The sequence below is a fragment of the Heloderma suspectum genome, chromosome 7 (assembly GCF_057233095.1).
Source record: "Heloderma suspectum isolate Gila_16-S chromosome 7, 16-S_ref, whole genome shotgun sequence".
NCBI lineage: Eukaryota > Metazoa > Chordata > Lepidosauria > Squamata > Helodermatidae > Heloderma > Heloderma suspectum.
In genome coordinates, this window is record NC_139464.1 from 31,693,062 (window position 1) to 31,714,238 (window position 21,177).

At 47.1% G+C, this 21,177-nt stretch overlaps 1 protein-coding gene across 2 annotated transcripts; it reads left to right on the top strand.

The window, feature by feature from the left end:
* The first annotated feature begins 1,774 nt into the window (after window positions 1-1,774).
* MRPS33 (mitochondrial ribosomal protein S33) lies at window positions 1,775-14,927 on the top strand. 2 transcript variants are annotated; one of them, XM_084809485.1, is made up of 3 exons: window positions 1,775-1,845; window positions 3,875-4,162; window positions 13,392-14,927. In XM_084809485.1, exons 2-3 carry the CDS (start codon window positions 3,891-3,893, stop codon window positions 13,495-13,497), a joined length of 378 nt encoding a protein of 125 aa, XP_084665611.1. In that variant the 5' UTR covers window positions 1,775-1,845; window positions 3,875-3,890; the 3' UTR covers window positions 13,498-14,927. The 2 variants fall into 2 exon arrangements, with proteins under 2 accessions (XP_084665611.1, XP_084665610.1); XM_084809484.1 differs by having other exon boundaries at window positions 1,775-1,841; window positions 3,899-4,162.
* Window positions 14,928-21,177: the final 6,250 nt, after the last annotated feature.

A 21,177-nucleotide genomic window follows, 5' to 3' on the forward strand; every position in this document is an offset into this window, starting at 1 on the left:
AGGGGGATGTCACATTAACATCCAGAGGGACTTTCTATGTGAAGAATATACTTACAGCTTGCAGAAGCATCAAGGCGAGTGGGATGAGCTCTTGAACAGAAGATGCATGTCTTCTTTTTAAAGGTGTTTATATTCTGAATCAGAAAAATCTGTCTCATTATTAAAAGCTATATGGCATTTCTGGGATGGAGAGCAGGGAGGTTGTGGCAATTAAAAAATATATGGATATTTTAGCAGAGCGACAAGAACGCAAAGAACTAAAGCTATCCATCTATAATGCAGCCGAGCTATAATACACCCCAAAGCGATGACAGAGGCAAATGACATTACAAAGAAGAAAAACATGTTTTTGTTTTTAAACTGCTCTTGGGATTTGTCAGAGACAAAACCCAATGGGTGGCCCACCGTTGCTGACTTTCCCCCAGTTCAACCTGACTGTGCTGAAAATTTGGCAAACCTTTTTTTTTCCACCCTAGGACAGGGTGGGGGGAAGTGTATGCATCTTTGGGGGCCAGCAGTGGCACTACCCACCTCCTTCTGCCACTCTTAAAACCACGACTTGGGGAAGAATGTGAACCACTCCAGCATCTCTCCACCCCACCCACTGTCAGCCCTGATTAGACTCCCAGGAGCTGTTCCTTTCATGGAATCATAGAATTCTAGAGCTGGAAGGGACCTTCACGGAGGAGAAGGCTATCAATGGCTACTAGTCCTGATGACTACACACCATCTCCGGTATCAGAGGCAGTATGCCTCTGTACAGCAGTTGCTGGAGAAAACAAGTGGGAGGGTGCTGTTGCACTCAGGTCCTATTTGTGGGTTTCCATTGGGCTGCTGATTGGCCACTGTGTGAACAGAACGCCGGACTAGATTGACCCTTGGTCTGATCCAGCATGACTCTTCTGATGTTCTTATGACCTTGGAGGTGATCTAGTCCACCCCACTGACAAGTGAAGGAATATTTCAACTACAGCATCCTTGACAGATGGAAATCCAGCCTCTACTTAAACACCAGTGCACTCAATGGGACTTACTTCTGCATAGACCTGTACTGGATTGCAGTGTTAACATGATTAAGGGTGCAATCCTATGCACGTTTAGACAGCATGGCTGGCTGAAGCATGTTGGGAGTTGTAGAGCTTTTTTTCTGTCTAAACATGCATAGGGTTGCGCCATAAACCTTGCTGGAATGAATGGAACACCTGGTTCTGTGCACGTTTACTCGGAAGTCATTTCCACTGAGTTCAACGATACTTACTCCCAAGTAAGAGGGCCTTTGCCTAAATCAGCTTTCTGGTCTATCCAAATGTCCAAAGGTGTATATAGTTTGTGTAAACTGCAACCACTTTGCACAACCCCCATCCTGAGCAGAGCTGGCCGCGTGTAAGCCTGAAATCCTGTAGCGCTTACTATTGAACTCCAAGGGGCTTAATTCTGAGAACGTAGACAACTGCAGTGTGAGCCCCTTGACTTCAATAAGCGTAGGCATACCTCACTCTGCGTAAGAGGATCGAGCTACACTACAGAAAACCCAGCATCTGTTTTCCTTAACAACAACAACAACAACAAACAACAACAAAACCAAAAAAAAGCAGCCACCCACCCAACCAGCTCCGCGCGACTGGGAAAAGAAGCGGCCTGAGCTCTTGATGCCGTACGCTGACGTCACGCCCAGCGCCGGTCAAGATGGCGGCGTCCACTGGGAGTCAGGCGCATGCGCGGAGCTACCTTTTCCATTCCTGCGATGAAGGTTTCCCGTTCAGATTTTGCCCACAGACTTAGCCGGAGCGTTTAGAAGGGAGCACGCTTCCTGCGGGCGGAGAGCTGCGTGGGGGCGAGAGGTGAGGCTTGGGGGGTGGGGGCGCTTTTTGCCGGGGGCCGTTCGGAGCGCCTTTATCTCCGCGGGCGGGTTGCGCCGCACGAAAGCGCGCTTTGTGAGACTGCGGCGCGTGCGCGCGGCGTTTTATTTCCTCAGAGCCGGGTAGCTCCGTCTGGCGGTCCGCTGGCTCCCATGCTGCCCGGGGGCAGCCGTCCCTGACCGTGCGCCCCCCAGAAGTGTTGGGACTGCAAGTCCCAGCACCGCCGCCACCCAGCCGGCATGGCCATGCGGGGCGCATGCCGGTGGAGGCTGGTGGCTCCGATGTCCGTGGGGCTGCGAAGCCAGTCTGGGTTGCAGTCAGAACGCTAAAGGAGCTGTTCCAGGCGCCGAGCCCCACCCCCAAAATGGGTTCGGCACCTCGGATAGCTCCTTTAGAGTTCTGGCTGGTTGTGGCTGAAGCCCGGAGCGGATCCACAGCCGCACTGACATCAGAGCCACCAGCCTCCGCTGGTGCATGCATCCGGTGGGCTGCGTGTTGCCTCTCCCTGCCCTAAAGCAATTGGCTTAGGGCGTAATCCTGTGCATGTTCAGATAGAAAAAAGCCATTCCCCGTGGCTGGCTGGGGAATGCTGGGAGTTGCACGGCTTTTTTCTGTCCAAACATGCATAGGTTTGCGCCCTTCATGTACAAGCAATGCTTGGCGAAACGTCAGTTAACAGTGCCATAATGTACAGTTAACCATGTACAATTACAACTTGTTGTTGTTCAGTCGTTCAGTCGTGTCCGACTCTTCGTGACCCCATGGACCATAGCACGCCAGGCCTTCCTGTCCTGCGCTCTCTCCCGGAGCGTGCTCAAGTTCATATTCATTGCATCGGTGATGCTGTCTAGCCATCTTATCCTCTGTCGTTCCCTTCTCCTTTTGCCTTCAGTCTTTCCCAGCATCAGGGTCTTTTCCAGAGAGTTTTCTCTTCGCATTAGGTGGCCAAAATATTTGAGCTTCAGCTTCAGTATCTGTCCTTCCAACACTTACAACTAGCAGTGCTTTAATGCGCAAGCAATGTCTGGCTAAATGTCAGGAAGGTTTGAGGGGGAGGAGGGAGCAGAACTCAAGACCCCACATAGCTAATCCTCTCTCTGACCCACCTGTGCCCGTGTCACCCGCTTGATACTTTGTTTAATGTTTATGTTTGGTTTCACATGTCGTCATGAGTTTTGGGAAGTCTCTGTGTGATGCTCTTCGAAAGGGAAAGAATTTTAAACTGGTCTGGCTGTGGAATGCTGGGAGCTCTAGGACATTTTCCATCTTAAACCTGCATAGGATTGCACTCTAAAGCAAGTGACGTTTCAGGACTGAGAGAGGCTTGTTGTTGTTCAGTCGTTAAGTCGTGTCTGACTCTTCGTGACCCCATGGACCATAGCACGCCAGGCCTTCCTGTCCTCCGCTCTCTCCCAGAGTGTGCTCAAGTTCATATTCATGGCATCGGTGATGCTATCTAGCCATCTCATCCTCTGCCGTCCCCTTCTCCTTTTGCCTTCAGTCTTTCCCAGCATCAGATATTATTGATAGGGTGCTGACTGTATTATAGAGCGTGACCACCATGTGGCAAAGTGCACTGACTGGAGAATAGAGTGGCCCCAAGAATATAGAAGTTGACTATCCCTGATGATGTACACCTGCCTTCCCCAGTCTGGGGTCCTCCAGGCCAGCTGGACTACAACTCCCATCATTCCTAGCCACCACCCCAGGTAGCTGGGGTGATGGGGGTTGTAGTCCAACACATCTGGAGGGCGTCAGGTTGGGGAAGCCTGATGTACAGTAACATAGGCAAAAAGATAAACCACTGCCCCAAGGAGCTTATAGTTAACATTCTAATCAGTGAGGGAGATGAGAGGCAGGAGAGGAGAGAGGCAAGGGTAATAATGGGAGAAATAGAAGCCAGTGCTTAATGGGAAAGGTTGGGTTTGAGACATCTGAAGGAAGGGAGACTTTGTGAAAGAGGGGATGATAGCTGTTTGGTTGAAATGGCTCTCGGCACACTGGAATGTCTCAGTGCTGCAATTTTCTCCCATGTTTAGTAAGGAGACGTGCATATATGTCCACACGCCCAGATTGTGCTTGGTGATGTCATCCACCCTTTCCAACTATGCTTTACGGATGGCCCGTCTGAGTGCACGGATCTTTGGAGATGTTGCTCGTCCGACTGACTCGTCCTCCATGAAAGTCGTGAAGCTGCTAAGCGAGCCGCCCTACGCAAAGCGGAAGGAAGTTTATGACTGGTATCCTCCCCACAACACCTACTACGGCCTCATGAGGAAGCTTCGCTTCTATGGCCTTTACAGGTAATCCAGGCTGAAGGGAGGAGCTGAATTCTTGAGCTCTACAATTGGGGCAGGCGGAATGGAGCTCTTGCTTTGCTTCAGACACTGGGGAAGGAACCGTGTGCTTTGTATGTCCAGGATCCCAAATTCAGGCCTTTTCAGTTCAAGCAGGGCTGAGCAACCTGGGGCCTAATTTCATGTGGCTCCCTGCCTAATTTTAAAAGCCCTCTGCCAGCGATCAGTTCAGACCTCTTAGCAAGAACAATCCACCCCTTCCTCAGCAGACCGCTGGGTGGGGAGGAAGAAGAGGGTGTCAGAGAGAGAGAAGGAGGTGTATGTGTATGAGAGGGAAGGGGGTGAGAGAAAGAGAGAGAGAGAAGGGTGTGTGTGAGAGAGAGAGAAGGGGAGAGAGAGAGAAGGGGAGAGAGAGAAGGGTGTGTGTGAGAGAGACAGAGACGTGTGTGAGAAAGAAACAGAGAGAGAAGGGGTGTCAGAGAGAGAAGTGTGTGTGAGAAAGAGAGAGAAGGCGGTGAGAGAGAAGGGTGTGTATGAGAGAGAGAGAGAAGGGGTGTGAGAGAGAAAGGGGGTGTGAGAGAAAGAGAGGTGTGTGTGTGTGTGAGAGAGAGAGAGAGAGAGAGAAGGGGTTGTGAGAGAGGAGGAAAGGGTGTGTCAGTGAGAGAGAGAAGGGGTGTCAGAGAGAGAAGGGGTGCGAGAGAGGAGGGTGTGCGTGAGAGAAAGAGGGGGATGGGGGGTGTGAGAGAGGGGAGAAGGGTGCATATGTGTGTGAGAGAGAGACAGACAAGTGTGTGTGAGAGTGTGCATGTGTGTTGGAGAGAGAGAGAGAGAGAGAGAAGGGGGTGTGTAGGGGGGAGAAAGAGAAAAAGAGAGATGGGGTGGCCCTGCTCACTTGTGGGTCTGAACTTGCCCACTGGCTTCAAGCCCCTCCCACATCTGGCATGTGGCCACCAAGAGATTACCCTGAAAGAAATGCAGCCCTCGATGGAGTGCATCTTCCTCCAACCCAAGTTAAAGGATTTGAGATCTTGGCTTGAGATCTTGGGAAACTGCTGCCAGTCTGAGCTAACCTCTGGTCAACAACTGATGCTTTAACAGTGTCATATTTTGAAAAGACCAAACTCTTAAGGGTCAGCAAAACTAGCTGCTCCTACTGACCTACCCCTGCAGGAACTCCAACTCCGACAAAGGGCTCTTTGCCAGCCTCCTCTCCAGGGTGAATAACAGAGGCTCCTTCAGAAGTTGTCTCCTCTGCTGCTCAGTCCCAGATGCAGGAAAAGGGCTCTTTAAGTCTCTCCACACCAGATGTGGGCCACTTGTGGCCTATAACTCGTATCAGTCCTAGACAACATAGCCAATGATGAGGGATGATGGGAGTTGTAGGAGAAAACAACTGGCAGGCCACAGGTGGCCCACCCCTGCTCTATATATGCACACAGCATTAGCAACCACTGGGGCTGTTCACATAACATGCTAACCCACACTCAGTGGTTGAGTGTGGGTTGTTTTGAACTGTGGGTTTTTTGTTGAACCATGGGTTAGCATGTTGTCTGAATGCAGCCAGGGTGGCTTGTTAACCAAGCAGTGTGGCTTATTTTCTCAAACAAGCCACCTTGAGAACCCATGGTTTCTTGGGGGGTTGTTCAGGGTGGTTAACAAGCCATACCGCATGGTTAACAAGCCACCCTGGCTGCATTCAGACAACACAATAACCGACCCTGCGGAAAACATGCTGTGTTCAGACAACACACTGACCCATGGTTCAACCAATAACCCACAATTCAAAACAACCCACACTCAACCTCTGAGTATGGGTTAGCATGTTGGGTGAACAGCCTCACTGAATCTCTTGTCAGTGTTCACACCTCGGCTGCGAACTCCCCTGCAACAAAGAAGAGACAAACAGGAGATGATGGAACTCTGAATGAGTCTCTGTTTTTCACACTGAAGAACATGGGGTTAAAGAGACCTTTGCCCAAGTCTTAGCTTAAAAACTATGCCCAGATCTTAAAAGCCCCCATGCTAGGGTCCCAATCCAGATCAGGCCCCCTGCACCTACTCTAGAATAAAAATGGGTAAAAAGATAAAACAGCTAGATAATGGATTTAAAGTAATATCTGTTTAGGTTCTTACAAAGAGTGCTTTAAGCTATGGCATCTAGCCTTTTTGACATGGTACTGACTTTAAAATGCTTCCTTCTAATAGACCGTGCCTGCTGCTATTTTTAAATCCTGTATAATGGCCATCCAGGTGTTCTTTGTGCTGCTGGGAAGAAAATGGCAAAGCCGCCCATTTCACAGAGGGGCTTCCCTTTGACACAGGAAGATGTAAATTACATGCTTAGCTCTTGCAAGCATCTCTTTTTAGCTGGTTTCTTGCTTAGAAAAGCCTGCAAGGGATCACAGTCGCTTCTCAGAAGTGCATTTGGCTGCAGGCAGTAGACATTTTATGGGGGTGGAACAAAATCAAGGCCTGAGAGGTACTTCATGAACGTTTAACAATATTAGCAGTTCAACAGCCTTAGGCAAATGATATCATCAGGCAAATGATATTATCCCGCTAATGGACAAGTGGAGCAACTGGGAATGGTAAATCAAAATTAAAGCTAATTCAGTGCAGGACTCTTCAATCAAAGTTGGCTTTATTAAAAGGCATACTTTGATGCTGTTAGTGTAAGCAGAATGCTTACTGCAGCCAAACAAGACATGTGAAGGGGCTTCTCCCTTGGGGTCTCATTAAAGCCCCCCCACAAACATTTCTGTGATCGCTAGAAGGCTTAATAATATGCCATTCAAAGAAGGCTACAAGTTTCAGTAAAGTGTGGTGGAGAAAAACCTACAGGGTAGATAGTGAAGGGCAAAGAGGACTTCACAAAAAGTCCAGAGAAGAAAAATATGGTGAATTTTCTTAGCTGCATGGGGAAGTTCTATTTATATTAAGTGGAGGCTTTTTTTATCTGTGAGCCTTCACAGGCACATTCTCAGTTTTATTGGATCAAGTACCTGGATTCTTAAAAAGACTTGTTCTCAGCTTCCTTTTTTCTGGAACTAAGTTTCTAGCCCTCATGATTGTGGAAATACATTTTGAAAAAGTACAGGGTGTGTTTACACATAGGAGTTCAGGCAAGTGGCTTCTTTTTCTTGCTTAAATGCACACATCTGTGTTATACCAAGTCAGACCGTTTATTTCCTTCATTAATTCCAAAGCTTTATACTCAGTCTTTCCACTGAAATAGCCTTCATGGCAGTTTACAAATTCCAATTAAATCATAGAATCATAGAATAGTAAGGTTGGAAGGGGCCTATAAGACCATCGAGTCCAATCCCCTGCTCAATGCAGGAATCCAGGTTAAAGCATCCCAGACAGATGGCTGTCCAGACTCATCTTGAATGCTTCCAGTGTGGGAGAGCCCACCACCTCCTTAGGTAATTGGTTCCATTGTCATATTGTGCTAACAGTCAGGACGTTTTTCCTGATGTTCAGCTGGAAACTGGCTTCTTGTAACTTGAGCCCATTATTCCATGTCCTGCACTCTGGGATGATCGAGAAGACATCCTGGCCTTCCTCTCTGTGACAACCTTTCAAGTACTTGAAGAGCACTACCCTATCTCTCCTCAGTCTTCTCTTCTCAAGGCTAAATATGCCCAGTTATTTCAGCCTTCATAGGGCTCTGTTTCCAGTCCCCTGATCATCCTTGTTGCCCTCCTCCAAACCCTCTCCAGCTTGTCTGCATCCTTCTTAAAGTGTGGTGCCCAGAACTGGACACAGTACTCCAGATGAGGCCTAACCAGTGCTGAGTAGAGAGGAACTAGTACTTCCCGGGATTTGTAAGCTATGTTTCTATGAATGCAGCCCAAAATAGCATTGGCCTTTTTTGCAGCCACATCACATTGTTGGCTCATATTCAGCTTATGATCTACAACAATTCCAAGATCCTTCTCGCTTGTAGTGTTGTTGCGCCATGTATCCCCATCTTGTAACTGCAGAACTTGGCATTTATCCCTATTAAATTTCATTCTGTAGTTTTCTGCTCAGCACTTCAGCCTGTCAAGATCACTTTGAATTTTGTTTCTGTCTTCCAGGGTATTAGCTATCCCTCCCAATTTTGTGTCATCTGCAAATTTGATCAGCATTCCCTGCACCTCCTCCTTGAAGTCATTAATAAAAATGTTGAACAGCACTGGGCCCAGGATTGAGCCCTGCGGTACCCCACTCGTTACCTCTCCCTAGTTTGATAAGATCTTACTGATAAGCACTCTTTGAATCTGATCCTGTAGCCAGCTGTGGATCCACCTGATAGTTGTTTCACCTAGCCCACTTTGAGCTAGTATGCTAAACAGGATATCATGGGGCACTTCGTCGAAAGCTTTGCTGAAGTCAAGGAATATTATGCTCACAGCATTCCCACAGTCCGAAAGGGAGGTTACCAGATCAAAAAATGAGATCGGATTAGTCTGGCAGGATTTGTTCTTGACATACCCATGTTGGCTTCGAGTAATCACTGCATTGTTTTCAAGGTGCTTACAGATTGATTGCTTTATAATCTGCTCCAGAATTTTCCCAGGGATTGCTGTCAGACTGACTGGTCTGTGGTTCCCAGGGTTCCTCTTTTTATGCCCTTTCTGAAGATAGGGACAACATTAGCCCCCCTGCAGTCATCAGGCATTTCACCCGTCCTCCATGATTTCTCAAAGGTAATAGACAGTGGTTCTGAGAGTTCTTCTGCCAGTTCCTTTATTATTCTTTGTGAAATCACAAACCCACTATTTTGAACCCGCATACAGGTGGCGCTGGAGGGCAGGGAGCCTGGCAGGACCAAGAGAGGCACCCACGGGTGCCACACTGGAGACCTCAGGCTTACTGAACGTTTTGCTGAGCATGCCTATTTTGCATATGAAGTTCATACAGCAGCATGCGATTTACAGTACCTAAGAATATAAAAATACTGAAGCATTGTTGAGCACGTGTCTTGATCGAGCTGGCATTCTCTCATGGGATCTGCAGCACTGTTAGTGATGAGGATGAGATTACAGGAGAGAGTGAGATGGCAGCACGAATGCTTATGTGAACGTCACCATTCGTCATTCCCTAAGGTTGCCCGATGGATAGCCAAGAGATCGATCTGTGCTGTCCACAAATGCCATGCAGCATGTGGAGATTGGGTGTGCTGAATATGTGCACTTCAGCCCCCCACCCCAACAGTACAGCTGTTGCTTTATCAGTCATAGTAGTGGTTACTCTGCTTGCCCACAGAGGCACACCATAAAGTAATAGGAGAGCAAGCAATTAATGAACCGTGTCTCCAACATGAACCTTTGGGCACTAGAAGCGGCATGACAGTGCCAGGAACCCTTCTTGGGAAAGAACCGTAGCCTAATGGTGGAGCACATGCTTTGTACCGAGCAGGCTGTAGTGTCAGGATTGAGCCCAAGCCTTCTGTTTTGATTTCGGCAGCTTATTTGGAGATGGAGTTAGAATAAGCCCAGCATAGACAGGGTTTGGGGGAGGAAATTCCCCAAGACTCCTCAAGAGCCAGCAAAGAACCTTCCCAGGGGGTAGTCAAGGAGGAGGGCCAGGCTCAGAGACCCTCTTCTCCCCTCCTTGTGGGAACCCAGGCTCCGTCGGAGGGGGAGTGAGCTTGTTCTTGATATATCCATGTTGGCTTTGAGTAATCACTGCGTTGTTTTCAAGTTGTTTACTTACTGATTGCTTTCTAATCTGCTCCAGAATTTTCCCAGGGATTGATGTCAGACTGACTGGTCTGTAGTTGCCCGGTTCCTCCTTTTTGCCCTTTTTGAAGATAGGGACAACATTAGCAACAGTTAAGAATGAAGAATCCTAAAAGCAAAATGGATAATACAAGAATTTAGCAGCATAGATACCAAAAAAAAGACAGGCAGTGTCAATTACAACTAATATGAACTATCGTGAAAAATGTGGATGAACAGGACGGGCATAGTCTGGTGTCAGAGGGAGCAATCCTATGGCCACTAGGCAGTCGGGCGGGGGGGCATAGGATAATTGAGGTTACTGGATCCGAAGTCAGAGACAGCGCTCCAACTGCAGATCCGCGAATTCGTGCTTTCTGGCCCTCCCCCTCGCAGTTGGCTCAGAGAGAACTGTGCTAGCTGCCTCTCCAAGGTCGCAAAGGCAACATGCTGGTAGGCAGGAAGAGGACTGGGGAAGCCAGGATACAAGATTTCCTGAGGCCTCCCCAGCCTCCTTCCCTCCCACTCCGACTCACCCCTGCTAGACGGCGGAAAAGCCTGTCTACCCAAAATGCAGAGTGGGAGGAGCGTGGAGGCGAGGATGGCCTCAGCCGCTCCTCCCACTCTGCATAGGATGCCCATAAGCCTCTGAGTTGAGAACAAGGCTTTCAAAAAATCCTTTGTAGTATTAATTGCTGAATTTCAGTGGTCCAGTCTGAAATCAAACGTGAACCATAGGATTTCGGCCCATTGAAGAAAGCAGGTGAATCTCCCAGGGAGATGTAGGGGTGGAGAATCCCAAAACAGTAGTGCCATTGCAGACAAGGCCCTGTCTCCAGCAGCTACCTATGGAATGTCTGATCAGGGTGGGAGAGCACCTGGAAAAAACAGCTTCTGGAGAAGATAAATGGATGGGCAGGTTTTCATCTAGCCAGTGCTGTCTTCTCTGTCTGACAGTGGCTAAGGGGTGGAGAACCTCAGGCCTAGGGGCCAAATCAGGCCCACCTGGGCTCACATTCCGGCCCTTGAGGGTTCCCCAGATGGCCATGTCCCCTTCCCCTGGCCCCACTCCTCTTCGCCCAACCACCAATAATTTGGTGGTTTCCCAGCTTTTGTGCAGTTTTTCCCCCGTTCTACAAGGTTGAAAAGCCTCTCCAAAGGCTTTAAGCTACAGTAAGCTGGTGGTTTGGGTCCCACTCCTTTTGCCTTCGACCCCACCCAAGACTGGACTGAGGGCTTCGCAAGCTTCTCCAAACTGGAATTTGGCCCTTGGACTGAAAGAGGCTCAGCACCCCTGGGCTAAGGTTTGAGGCAGGGGTCTTTCCCATCATGTGCTACCTGAGACCCTTTTTAATTGAAAGTGCCAGGGATTGAACGGAACATGTGCTGAACCACCGAGCTATTGCCCTTCCCCTGTCTCATGACCTCCAATGATATTGTCCTGCTAATAATCCCTTCCTGCCCCCTCTGCCTACTTTGGCAGGTGACCTCCCTTCCTGGGCCACCTGCCAAAATTCCGAGTTCTGCAAAAACTCTGAGGTTGCTTTGCATAACACGGATTTTATCCACCTACATGAGATCTGGTGGGCAGCAGTCCTGTGCAAAGCAGCAAGAAAATCAGAAAGCTGAACAGTTCATATGTGGCAGGCTTTGGGCTTGCGGTTCTTTCTATCCAAATCGAGCATTCTTGTGTGCTTGATTTGGGGCCTATTTCTGTATACTGCAAATCCAGTTCATCATTTTGGGCGTGATCCAATCGCATTTGTACACAACAATACTTTGCACCTATCCCTGTCTGCTGATTTCTTCTCCCCTGAGTTAAAATTCAGATTGGTGTGAGAACCTAAAAGGAAAGACAGTCCTGCAGAAACATGTGCACTCATGGTATGTCCCGGAATAGCTTCCTCCAACCTAGTGGCCTCCAGATCTTTGGGACTTCACCTCCAGTTGGCCCCAACTAACATGGCTAATGGTTAGGAATTCTGGGAATTGTAGTTCAAAATATCTGAGGGGCACCAGGTTGGGGAAGGCTGCACCAGAACAATGCAGGATACCCCGCTGTGTACCTTTTTGGGATGGGGAGTGTTTAACGGGGGATGGGATTGGGTTGACATTTGATTTCAGATTGGAGCACAGAGATTCAGCAATTTCTGAATTGTGCGTGTGCTCTGGAATTTCATAAATAAGCTTGCTCCTTTTCAAGAAGAAAAGGAAGCCTTTCAGAATTTTTGAAAATTATGGGCAATAGTCAGTACCCTTACTAGCAGTATATATAACAAGGCTTTAACTGTAAAATTCATTCCCTAGGAAACTAGGAAACTGGCTTTACTGGGAGATGGACAGGAAGAATGTCTTTTTCTTCCACCTACCCACTTACTTGCCTCTTTGACCCCTGTCTGAAACCCTGGATTGCTGCTGCCAGTCAGGGTCGACCAGTCTTCCCCCAAGCTGGTGCCCCCCCCCAAGTGTGTAGGACTAGAACTCCCATCATCCCCAGCCAGGTCAAAAGCTCTGAAATGATCAAAGAATTTTACCCATAGAACCCTTACAACAGCCCTGTAAGGAAGGCCAGTATTAAGGCCCTTCCCCATTACAGATAGTGGAGGGAAGTACTGAGAATAGTCTTGCCCAAGACCAGCCAGTGTGATCATGGCTAAGCTGAGGGTTGAAATGAAGCTTTTGAGCTCATGCTTTTAGCAACTACAAATGCAATCTATAACAAAATGTTGCAGGGTGGAGTGTTCCTGTTCAGGACTTATGCACCTCCATTCCTACTCCCACCCACTTTCCCATTTTTCACCCCTCCCCACAATAGTCAGTACTCCATGCCCACTGAGCACATTACAGTCCTCACTGGGCTGTCTTGGGGGGGGGTCCCCCATTTAAGGTTTTTCCCCCCTCTAAAGTTGTTCTTTGTACTTCTGCAAATTTTGGCGTTTCCCTGAGCCTGCTCCCTCTTATGTGGGAGTGGGACTATTTTAGCTACATAAATGACGGCACCTCTGAACAAATTAATACCCTTTGTCAGGTGGGGAACACTAAGGCTGTGAGGTAAGTGATCGGCATTAGGCCAACCATAGCAGAGTTATTGGCCTGCGGCACAATCCTGTGCATGTTTAGACAGAAAAAAAGGCCTACAATTCCCAGCATGCCCCAACCAGCAGTGCTGGCTGGGGCATACTGGGAGTTGTAGGCCCTTTTTCTGTCTAAGCATGCACAGGATGGCACCTTTAGTGCACTGAATGACCGCTTCTCATTGACATGGGAAGCACATAGAAAGAACTGGGAAGCAGTGATCTGACTGCGGCTTCCCATTGTATGTAAGCATTATGGGTACATGCAGCGATATACACGTGTGATGTGATTTAGCATAGATCTACCCTAGCAGACATTGTACCTGTCATATATTTCTTCATCTCATTATGGGGCACATTGACTTCTTGATCAAGGTGGCTCTGATTTGGGAATGGAAACGCGTACCTTTACGGCGCCTTCACCTGCTGTCTGCGTCCCTCCTTTTGTTCCAGAGATGAACATGAAGATTTCAGAGATGAGATGAAACGACTGAAAAAGCTCCGTGGAAAAGGAGCCCCCAAGAAAGGAGAAGGAAAGAGAGCTTTGAAGAAGAAATAGTGCCGTCGTATAAATAAAACATTTAATAAAACATCTTGGAACAAATGGTGGGCTTCCACTTGCCTTACAGTTTGAAGGGAAACATGTAACAAACTGAGACCTCCTTCATATGCGTGCACATCAGCATGGGAGCTTCTGTCCCATGATGCAGACCCTACCAAGCAGGCTCTTGAAAGACGATAGGAGGTTGTTGGGCCCCTTCACATGGGAGAAAAGTGATCCTTGAGATGTTCTGGTCCTAAGCCATTAAGGTCCGCCTTCCCCAACCTGGTGCCCTCCAGATGTGCTGGACTGCAGCTCCCATCATTCCCAGACAGCAGCCATATGCTCAACTGGCTCCAGTCAACATTCTGGCAGCCATAGTTTGAATCAATTGAAGCTTCTAGACTGTTTTCAAAGGGAGTCCCACATAGATGCAATACAGTAGCCCAGTCTGGAGGTGACTAGAGCATGAATAACCAAGTAATGTGCAGAAAGGAACTACTTAGAGAACTGTTTGGTGTGTCCCCCCCCCCCCCTTATTGATGTCCAATTGTCAAAGAATTCTTCCTGGAGGATGATAGAAGGTCGCTATTATCTGTAGGGCCCTTCTAAATAGGAAAGAACATGGTTCTAAATCAGAGATGTTGAGCCTCTTTCAGCCCAAGGGCTAAATTAAATTTCAGAGAAGCTTTTGAGGGCTGCATTCTACTGGTGGGAGGTGCTAAAGGCTGAAGGGGTGGGCCAACAAATGTCAGCATATTTTAATTTAAAGCCCCTACTGCCAGTGACAAAGCCTTAGGAGAAGCATTTAAACATTTCACAGTGGGGGGGGGGGGGACTGCACAGAAGCTAGGAAACTACCAAATAGTTGGGAGTAGAAGGGGAGAGCGGGTGGGCAGGATTTGGTCCCTGGGCCTAAAGTTCAACTCTCCTGTTTTAAATAAGAAAATAAGTACATGTATCCTATGGATTAGTCACACACTAGTGATAAACAACATTCATATCCCCAAAGTCATAAGAGAGATGACTGTAAAAAGGTATACTTCCGTTGGTGTATATCTTGCTGTTCATCCATGCTGCAGTGCTCATATCTGGCTTGTTAAACCAGCTGGGCATGCCTTTTGATGGGGGTGGACATCTCCAGCTATGGCCGCTAGTTTCTGCATGCAACTACTTGAGTGTGACTCCTGCTGAATCGGGGCTGTGCCCTCTAGTTCTTGTTCATGAACAAGAATGAGAAGTTGCTCTCATTTCAGCCCTGCTTCGTCCGGATCCCCGTTGAAACGCTTGCAGTTTCATCCAGCCTGCCCTTTAGATCAAAGCAGCTGCCAAGGTCATGCTCTTAAAAAGGGCTTAATTGCATTATAGGCTGGAGAACGCTTCCTGGCACCCCCTTTTTTTATTGAAATGTTTGTCATTTGTTACATAATGAAATGAATATGCTCTGCAAAATCATACATGGCTTCTTAATTGTTCTTCACCTAAGAGCAAGAGGTTCACTTCAATATGCATTTCTCATAAAAGTGTGCATTAACGTACTGTGTCACAGGCATGAGGAGCACCTTTTTTTAGCCTCTGACTTCTCTATTGTTGGGAGTACTTGCAACTACCTATCTCTCTGCTTAGGTTTCTTTTCTCTCTGTCAGCCTGAGCCGGTGTGTGTTTGTTTTTATAGGGGTGGCAGCACAATAACAAAAGAAATGTCAACACCTTTCTCTTACTGCTTCCTCTATTTCTCACCTCCCTGATCCTCTTCCTGCTTTTACAGGTACATGCTTACCATTTTGAATTTCACTTCCCTCCCACCCCGTCCTACCTATCTACCTACACACAGTCATCTAGCTTCCCCTTCCTAAGAACGTTGGCATGAGGAAAGGAAGGATATTGCTAAAAAAAAAAATACATTGGAAACCGTTACAAAACGTATCTCTTGACAGAAGGTGAATAGCAACGAAAGCTCCACGTCTACTGAAACAGCACTGTTCTTAGTATCTCTACTGGTCAGGTTCCCATGATCAGTGGGGGGAAAGAAGCCACTGTGGCTTCTTCCCCTGCCCCAGAGTGTCCCGCTCACGTGCCTGCCATTTGTCTAATTACCTGCGATGCGGCGGTTATTGTGTTATCTGAATCTGGCATGGTGCACAGCAGGGGTGGCTTCTAAACCACCCCACAACCCGTGGTTTCTTGTAGGGGTTATGGGGTGGTTTAGAAGCCACCCCTGCTGCATGCTGTGCCAGATTTGGACGGATAACCAGCGTCACGTGGGTAATAGGGCAAATGGCGGGCGTGCAAGTGGCACAGGCGGGGGAAGAAGCCACAGTGGCTTCTTTTCCCCCTCTGATTGTGCGAACCCAGTCACTACGGACCAGTTTGCACAATCAGACAGCCCATTGTGGGTTATTTAAGCCACGGTGAGCTGGGATGGGTGTGTATTTTGCATATTCAACACCCAACTGGGTTGTGTCATGCGAACCCAGCCACCATGTGTTATGTGAGGGTTAAACAACCCCTGCACAACCCATGGTTTGTTATAGAGTTATGCAAATGTTGTTTAACCCTCATAGAACTCCTGCCAGCTGGGTTTGCACAATGCGATAACCCATGGTTGGGGGGTGAATATGCAAAATGCTGGCCGGCACACACTGCAGCTCACCGTGGTTTAAACAATCCATGGTGAGCTGTTTGATTGTGCAAGCCAGGTCAAAAGCTCTCAAGTGATCAAAGTGCTTTACTCAGAAACCCTCATAACAGCCCTGTAAGGAAGGCCCGTATTAAGTCCCTCCCCCATTACATATAGCAGAGGGGAGTACTTAGAAAGGGTCTTGCCCAAAACCTGCCAGTGTGTTCATGACTAAGCTGAACACTGAACTACAGCTTTTGAGTTCATACTTTTAGCTGCTGCAGATGAGATATGTAACAAAATGTTGCAGGGTAGAGTGCTCTAGAACTGTGGACTTTGCTACCACAAGATGTGGTAATGTCCACCAATTTGGATGGCTTTAAAAGGGGGTTAGACAAATTCTTGGAGGAGAAGGCTATCAGTGGATACTAGTCCTGATGGCTATGTGCTACCTCCACTATCAGAGGCAGTATGCCTATGTACACCAGTTGCTGGGGAACGTGGGAGGGAGGGTGCTGTTGCACTCATGTCCTGCTTGTGGGTTCCCAGTTGACAGCTGGTTGGCCACTGTGTGAACAGCATGCGGGACTCGATGGACCCTTGGTCTGATCTAGCAGGGCTCTTCTTATGTTCTTATACTCCTGTTTAGGATACACAACTGCATTCCCACTCCCACCCACTTTCCCATTTTTAACACCACCACCACCCCAGCCAGTACTCCATGCCTGCTGAGCACATTACAGTTGTCACTGGGCAGTTTTGGGGGCCTCCCCATGATGATTTTCAAACTTTGGCAAATCTTGGGGTTTCCCTGAGCCTGCTGTCTTGTGTGTTGGCTACATAAATGACGGCACCTCTGAACAAGTTAATACTATTGGTCAGGTGAAGACAGTAGGGCTGAGAGATAAGTGGTTAGTACTAGGCCAGCCTTGGCAGAGTTGTTGGCCTAGGGCACAATCCTATGCATGTTTAAATGGGGGAAAAAAGTCCTACAACTTCCAGCGTGCCCCAGCTAACATAGCTGGCTGGGGCATGCTGGGAGGTGGAGGCCTTTTTTCTGTCTAAACATGCATAGGATTGCACCTTGATTTTAACATGCAGGTTTACTTGCTGTTATTCAACTGTTGGGAGCCAGAACCCCTTGCAGATTGTCTGCAAATCACCCAGAGATCAACCAGTAGATCCTAATCTATCCAATCCCTGTAGTTGCTTGGAAACCTGTCAAGAGGGATTGTATTTTAATCTTTGTATATCATCTATTACATATTTTATAAATAATAAGTAAAATAAAGCCAAGAGCTCTTGCTTCTTTTGTGTTTCATCCTAGGCGATGTGATCATGTCTAACATTGGCAGAGTTATCTCTGAATGGAACAGTTCATAGTTCCACAGAGAAATATTGACTGGTGAATGACCCATGATGATCAGGAAAGGGGTCATCCATAAGTCCTTGGAGTTTTTGTTTCGGTCAGCTAGGATTGTAATCCTGAAATGTGCATCTAAATGCTCTGATTCCAAAGCTCTAAGGGGTTATTGCTATTGAGGAAGGGACTTCAGGGAATATTTACCTTGCTTAAAGGTAAACGTGTCTAAATGCACTGTTTAATCAGGATGGATTTTAACATCTGTATAACAGTGTTTTCACATATAAGGAAGTCTGTAATGCAGAGTTTTTAAATGGTTGTTTTTTACATTCTATCAAAAAATATTTTTTTATGACACATAGAGCACAAGTTAGGCCAACATTTTTCCACTGGATGTAAACTGATTGACAGCAAGCTGCAGCAAATCATGGCTCTCCAAGTATAGCTGTATGATACATGTCTTTTCAGTCACCTCTTTCATACAGTTTTAGTTGTACATCTAAAACATACAATGTGTGAAGAAGCCCTAAGACAATGGATTGGATCTAGATTTAGTCAGACTTGGAGCAGACCCATGAGAATCAATGGGAGAAGTTAGTCATGACTAACTTAAGCCACATTGATTTGAATGGGTCTACTCTATGCATAACTAAGCCTAGCTCCAACCCATTATTCCTTATTTACTGATCCTATAAATGCCCTGGCTGGCTGGCTCTGTCTGTCTGTTTGTCTGATCTATCTAATCTCTTTTCTATCAATTACATTTTTATCCCACTCTTTCCTCAAGAAGGTCACAAAGTTATTCTATAGTTATCTTTACAACAAACATGTGAGGTAGGTGAGGCTGAGACATAGTGTTTGACCCAAAATCAAAAAGTGCTGTTGTAGTGGATTTACCGCATTGGCAAGGGGTTGGACGAGATGACCTTTGAGATCGCTTCCAGTGCTATGATCCATGTGTTTCATGGCAGTGTGGGAATTTGGACTCATCGCTGTGTGGGCATTTGAACACTAATCCAGGTCTAGCACTCTGTCCACTACTCCACACACTTAGTCATCCATAGAGAATATAGTTGTACCTTATGATTATCTTTGTATGGGATGTTGATGTTTTTCACAGGGGCATTCCACAGTAAGGCTAGTAGGCAAAGCCAAACTGGTTCTATTGGTCCAAGATAAACAGGATTCTAATGGGCAATTACATTCGGATAGGCCAAAGAACTTCCATGCCCCCACTTCACCCTAGCCCTTGCCTCAAAAAGTGAGGGCAAAGTTGTTTTGGATGGATTGATGCATTAATTAAATGAAATGATACCCTATTTTTAGGGAGAACTCTCACATGAAGGCTTGCAGCAAATGAATAAATTATATATATTTAAAAATTTAAAAACCAGGCATTAACACTTCAAACTTATTTATTTATTTATTTATTTATTTATTTATTATTTAACAGTTCCATACTGCCCAATAGCCGAAGCTCTCTGGGTGGTTCACAACAATTCATAGCACCATCATGACTCCAGGAATAAAATGGACTTTGCTTCTGCTGCCCTGATTCCATTATCACTTGCTGCTCTCATTTGGGGTGCCGCTGGGCCGGGGGCTTCTGGACTTTGGCCTGAACATCCAGACCTCACTGCACCACTGGCTTGCTATTTTAATGTTTGGCCTAAGGTTCTGAAACCTGCAGATGTGATCCTCCTGCTAACACCCAGTTTTAAAAAGTTAGGGTCACTTCACATTATTGTGTTTCTCATGTTTGTCGTGAGAATGAGTTTGCCGTGGCTGCACTGTCTCGTAACAGCATTTTCCTGGAAGGAAACATGTGAAGCATGTTGAGCAGGCATCCATTCCGAAACACAGAGCAGATGCCAAGTCATCGTAGCCGACAAAGGTTGTCTGGTACACCTGCCCACGAGTGTTTGCCACCTGCCCACCTTTCCATCTTACATGTTTACTGCAGGAAACACTAGTGTATCTGTGGTAAACAAGCTTGCCACATAATGGACATATGAAAGTGCTTAGTTTTAAAACACCACTTTTCTGGCTCTCAAGAAGTCATGTTACCACTCACTAGTGAATCATAACACTAAGCGGAGGACAGATTAGGTTGAATGTGAAGGAAAATGTCTTAATGTGTGGATTGATCTGATAGACTCTTTATGGAGTGTTCTCTTGAGAGTCGTAGGTTATTCCCTTATTGTTTGAAACACTCAAAACTATACTAGAGAAAGCAGTAGAACATATAGTGTAAAAGCACTATATTGGAGTGGGCGGGGGGGATAAACCAATGAAGTGATAGCAGCATTCCATAGCTACCTTTCCCCCCTTTTTTCTTTTTGAAGCCACTAAAATGAATTGCTCTGTGGACTGAGAAGTGGGATTTAAATCCATTAGGGTGTTTCCTTTGTACTTTACTCAGTCTCACTACTCTTAAAACCAGCTGTAAATAGTTGATGGGTTTGTTTCAGTGTTATCATGGCTGGTTATTGTTGTTTTTATTTGGTTTTTCAGCCAGTAAACTCTGCAACAGGCAACACACAAAATAAACAGGACACCCTGGAATAGAATTCAGCCTTCACCAACCTGGCACCCTCCAGCTATGTTGGATTATGACTCCCATCATCCCCAGACAGCTCAGCCAATGGCTGGGATTAACACAAGTAGTAGTCCAACACATCTGGAGGGGACTGGTTAGGGGGAGGCTGGATATTCAGCCAAGCATTTTCCTGCCACAATGGAACATTTCCAAAAAAGCAATGGTGACAAAGAGGATGAGGAGCAAAAGCAGCTGGTGACAATGACAGCAGGAAGATAGGCTCACTGGGGGAGAGGGCTCATTGAGGGTGTCTTGCCAAAGGGACTCCCAAAACCTGGAGCTGGCTCTACCCCAGCCAAGCATCCTGGCTGGAGGATACTGGGAGTTGTGCTCCAACACATCTGAGGACACTCAGATTAGGAAAGGCTGCACAAAGAGATCACTGGTTAAAATCCCCTCCATACAATGTGACCTGAGCCATTCTCCTTGGTGCACATGCGGCGTTACACATCATGTATGTGTGACTCAGTCCTTCCACAGACACAGCTGCAGGGATCTGGTAGCACTTTCCACAGTTACGGCAGCACTTTTTCAATACACACATAGGTATCACTGACTGGATCACCTCCTATGACTGTGTCCTTGAGGATGCACAGTGGATGTAGGCAACTGGGGAGGAGCTATAGAGCACACACCTCGCATGCAGAAAGTCCCAGGTTCAATCCCTGGCATCTCCCAGGTAGGGCTGGCAAAGTCTCCTGCCTGAATCCCCGGAGAGCTGCTGCCAATCAGCACAGACAATACTGGGCTGGGTAGATCAGTGGTCTGACTTGGTAAAAAGGCACCTCCCTTTGTTCCCATTGTGTGAAGTGGTCCTCACATGATGAACAAGCATGTCTTTGTGAATCAGCCCCTATTGGCTTGCCAGGAGCCACCCAATCAACTTCTTCGCAATGTTGCATTCCACACCCAACGCACCCCAGCCACCATGCTGCATCGGCTCCATTCTAGAAGAGAAGAATGTTCTAACATCACCTCAGACACAATACTTTAAAAACTAATAAGTCACATGTTCAGATACTTATCATTAAATGTGCCATAACCAAGCCTACAGAAATTAAGTGAGATACATATCCATGTGACCACATCAGTCTCCCGGGCTAAACTACTTCATTG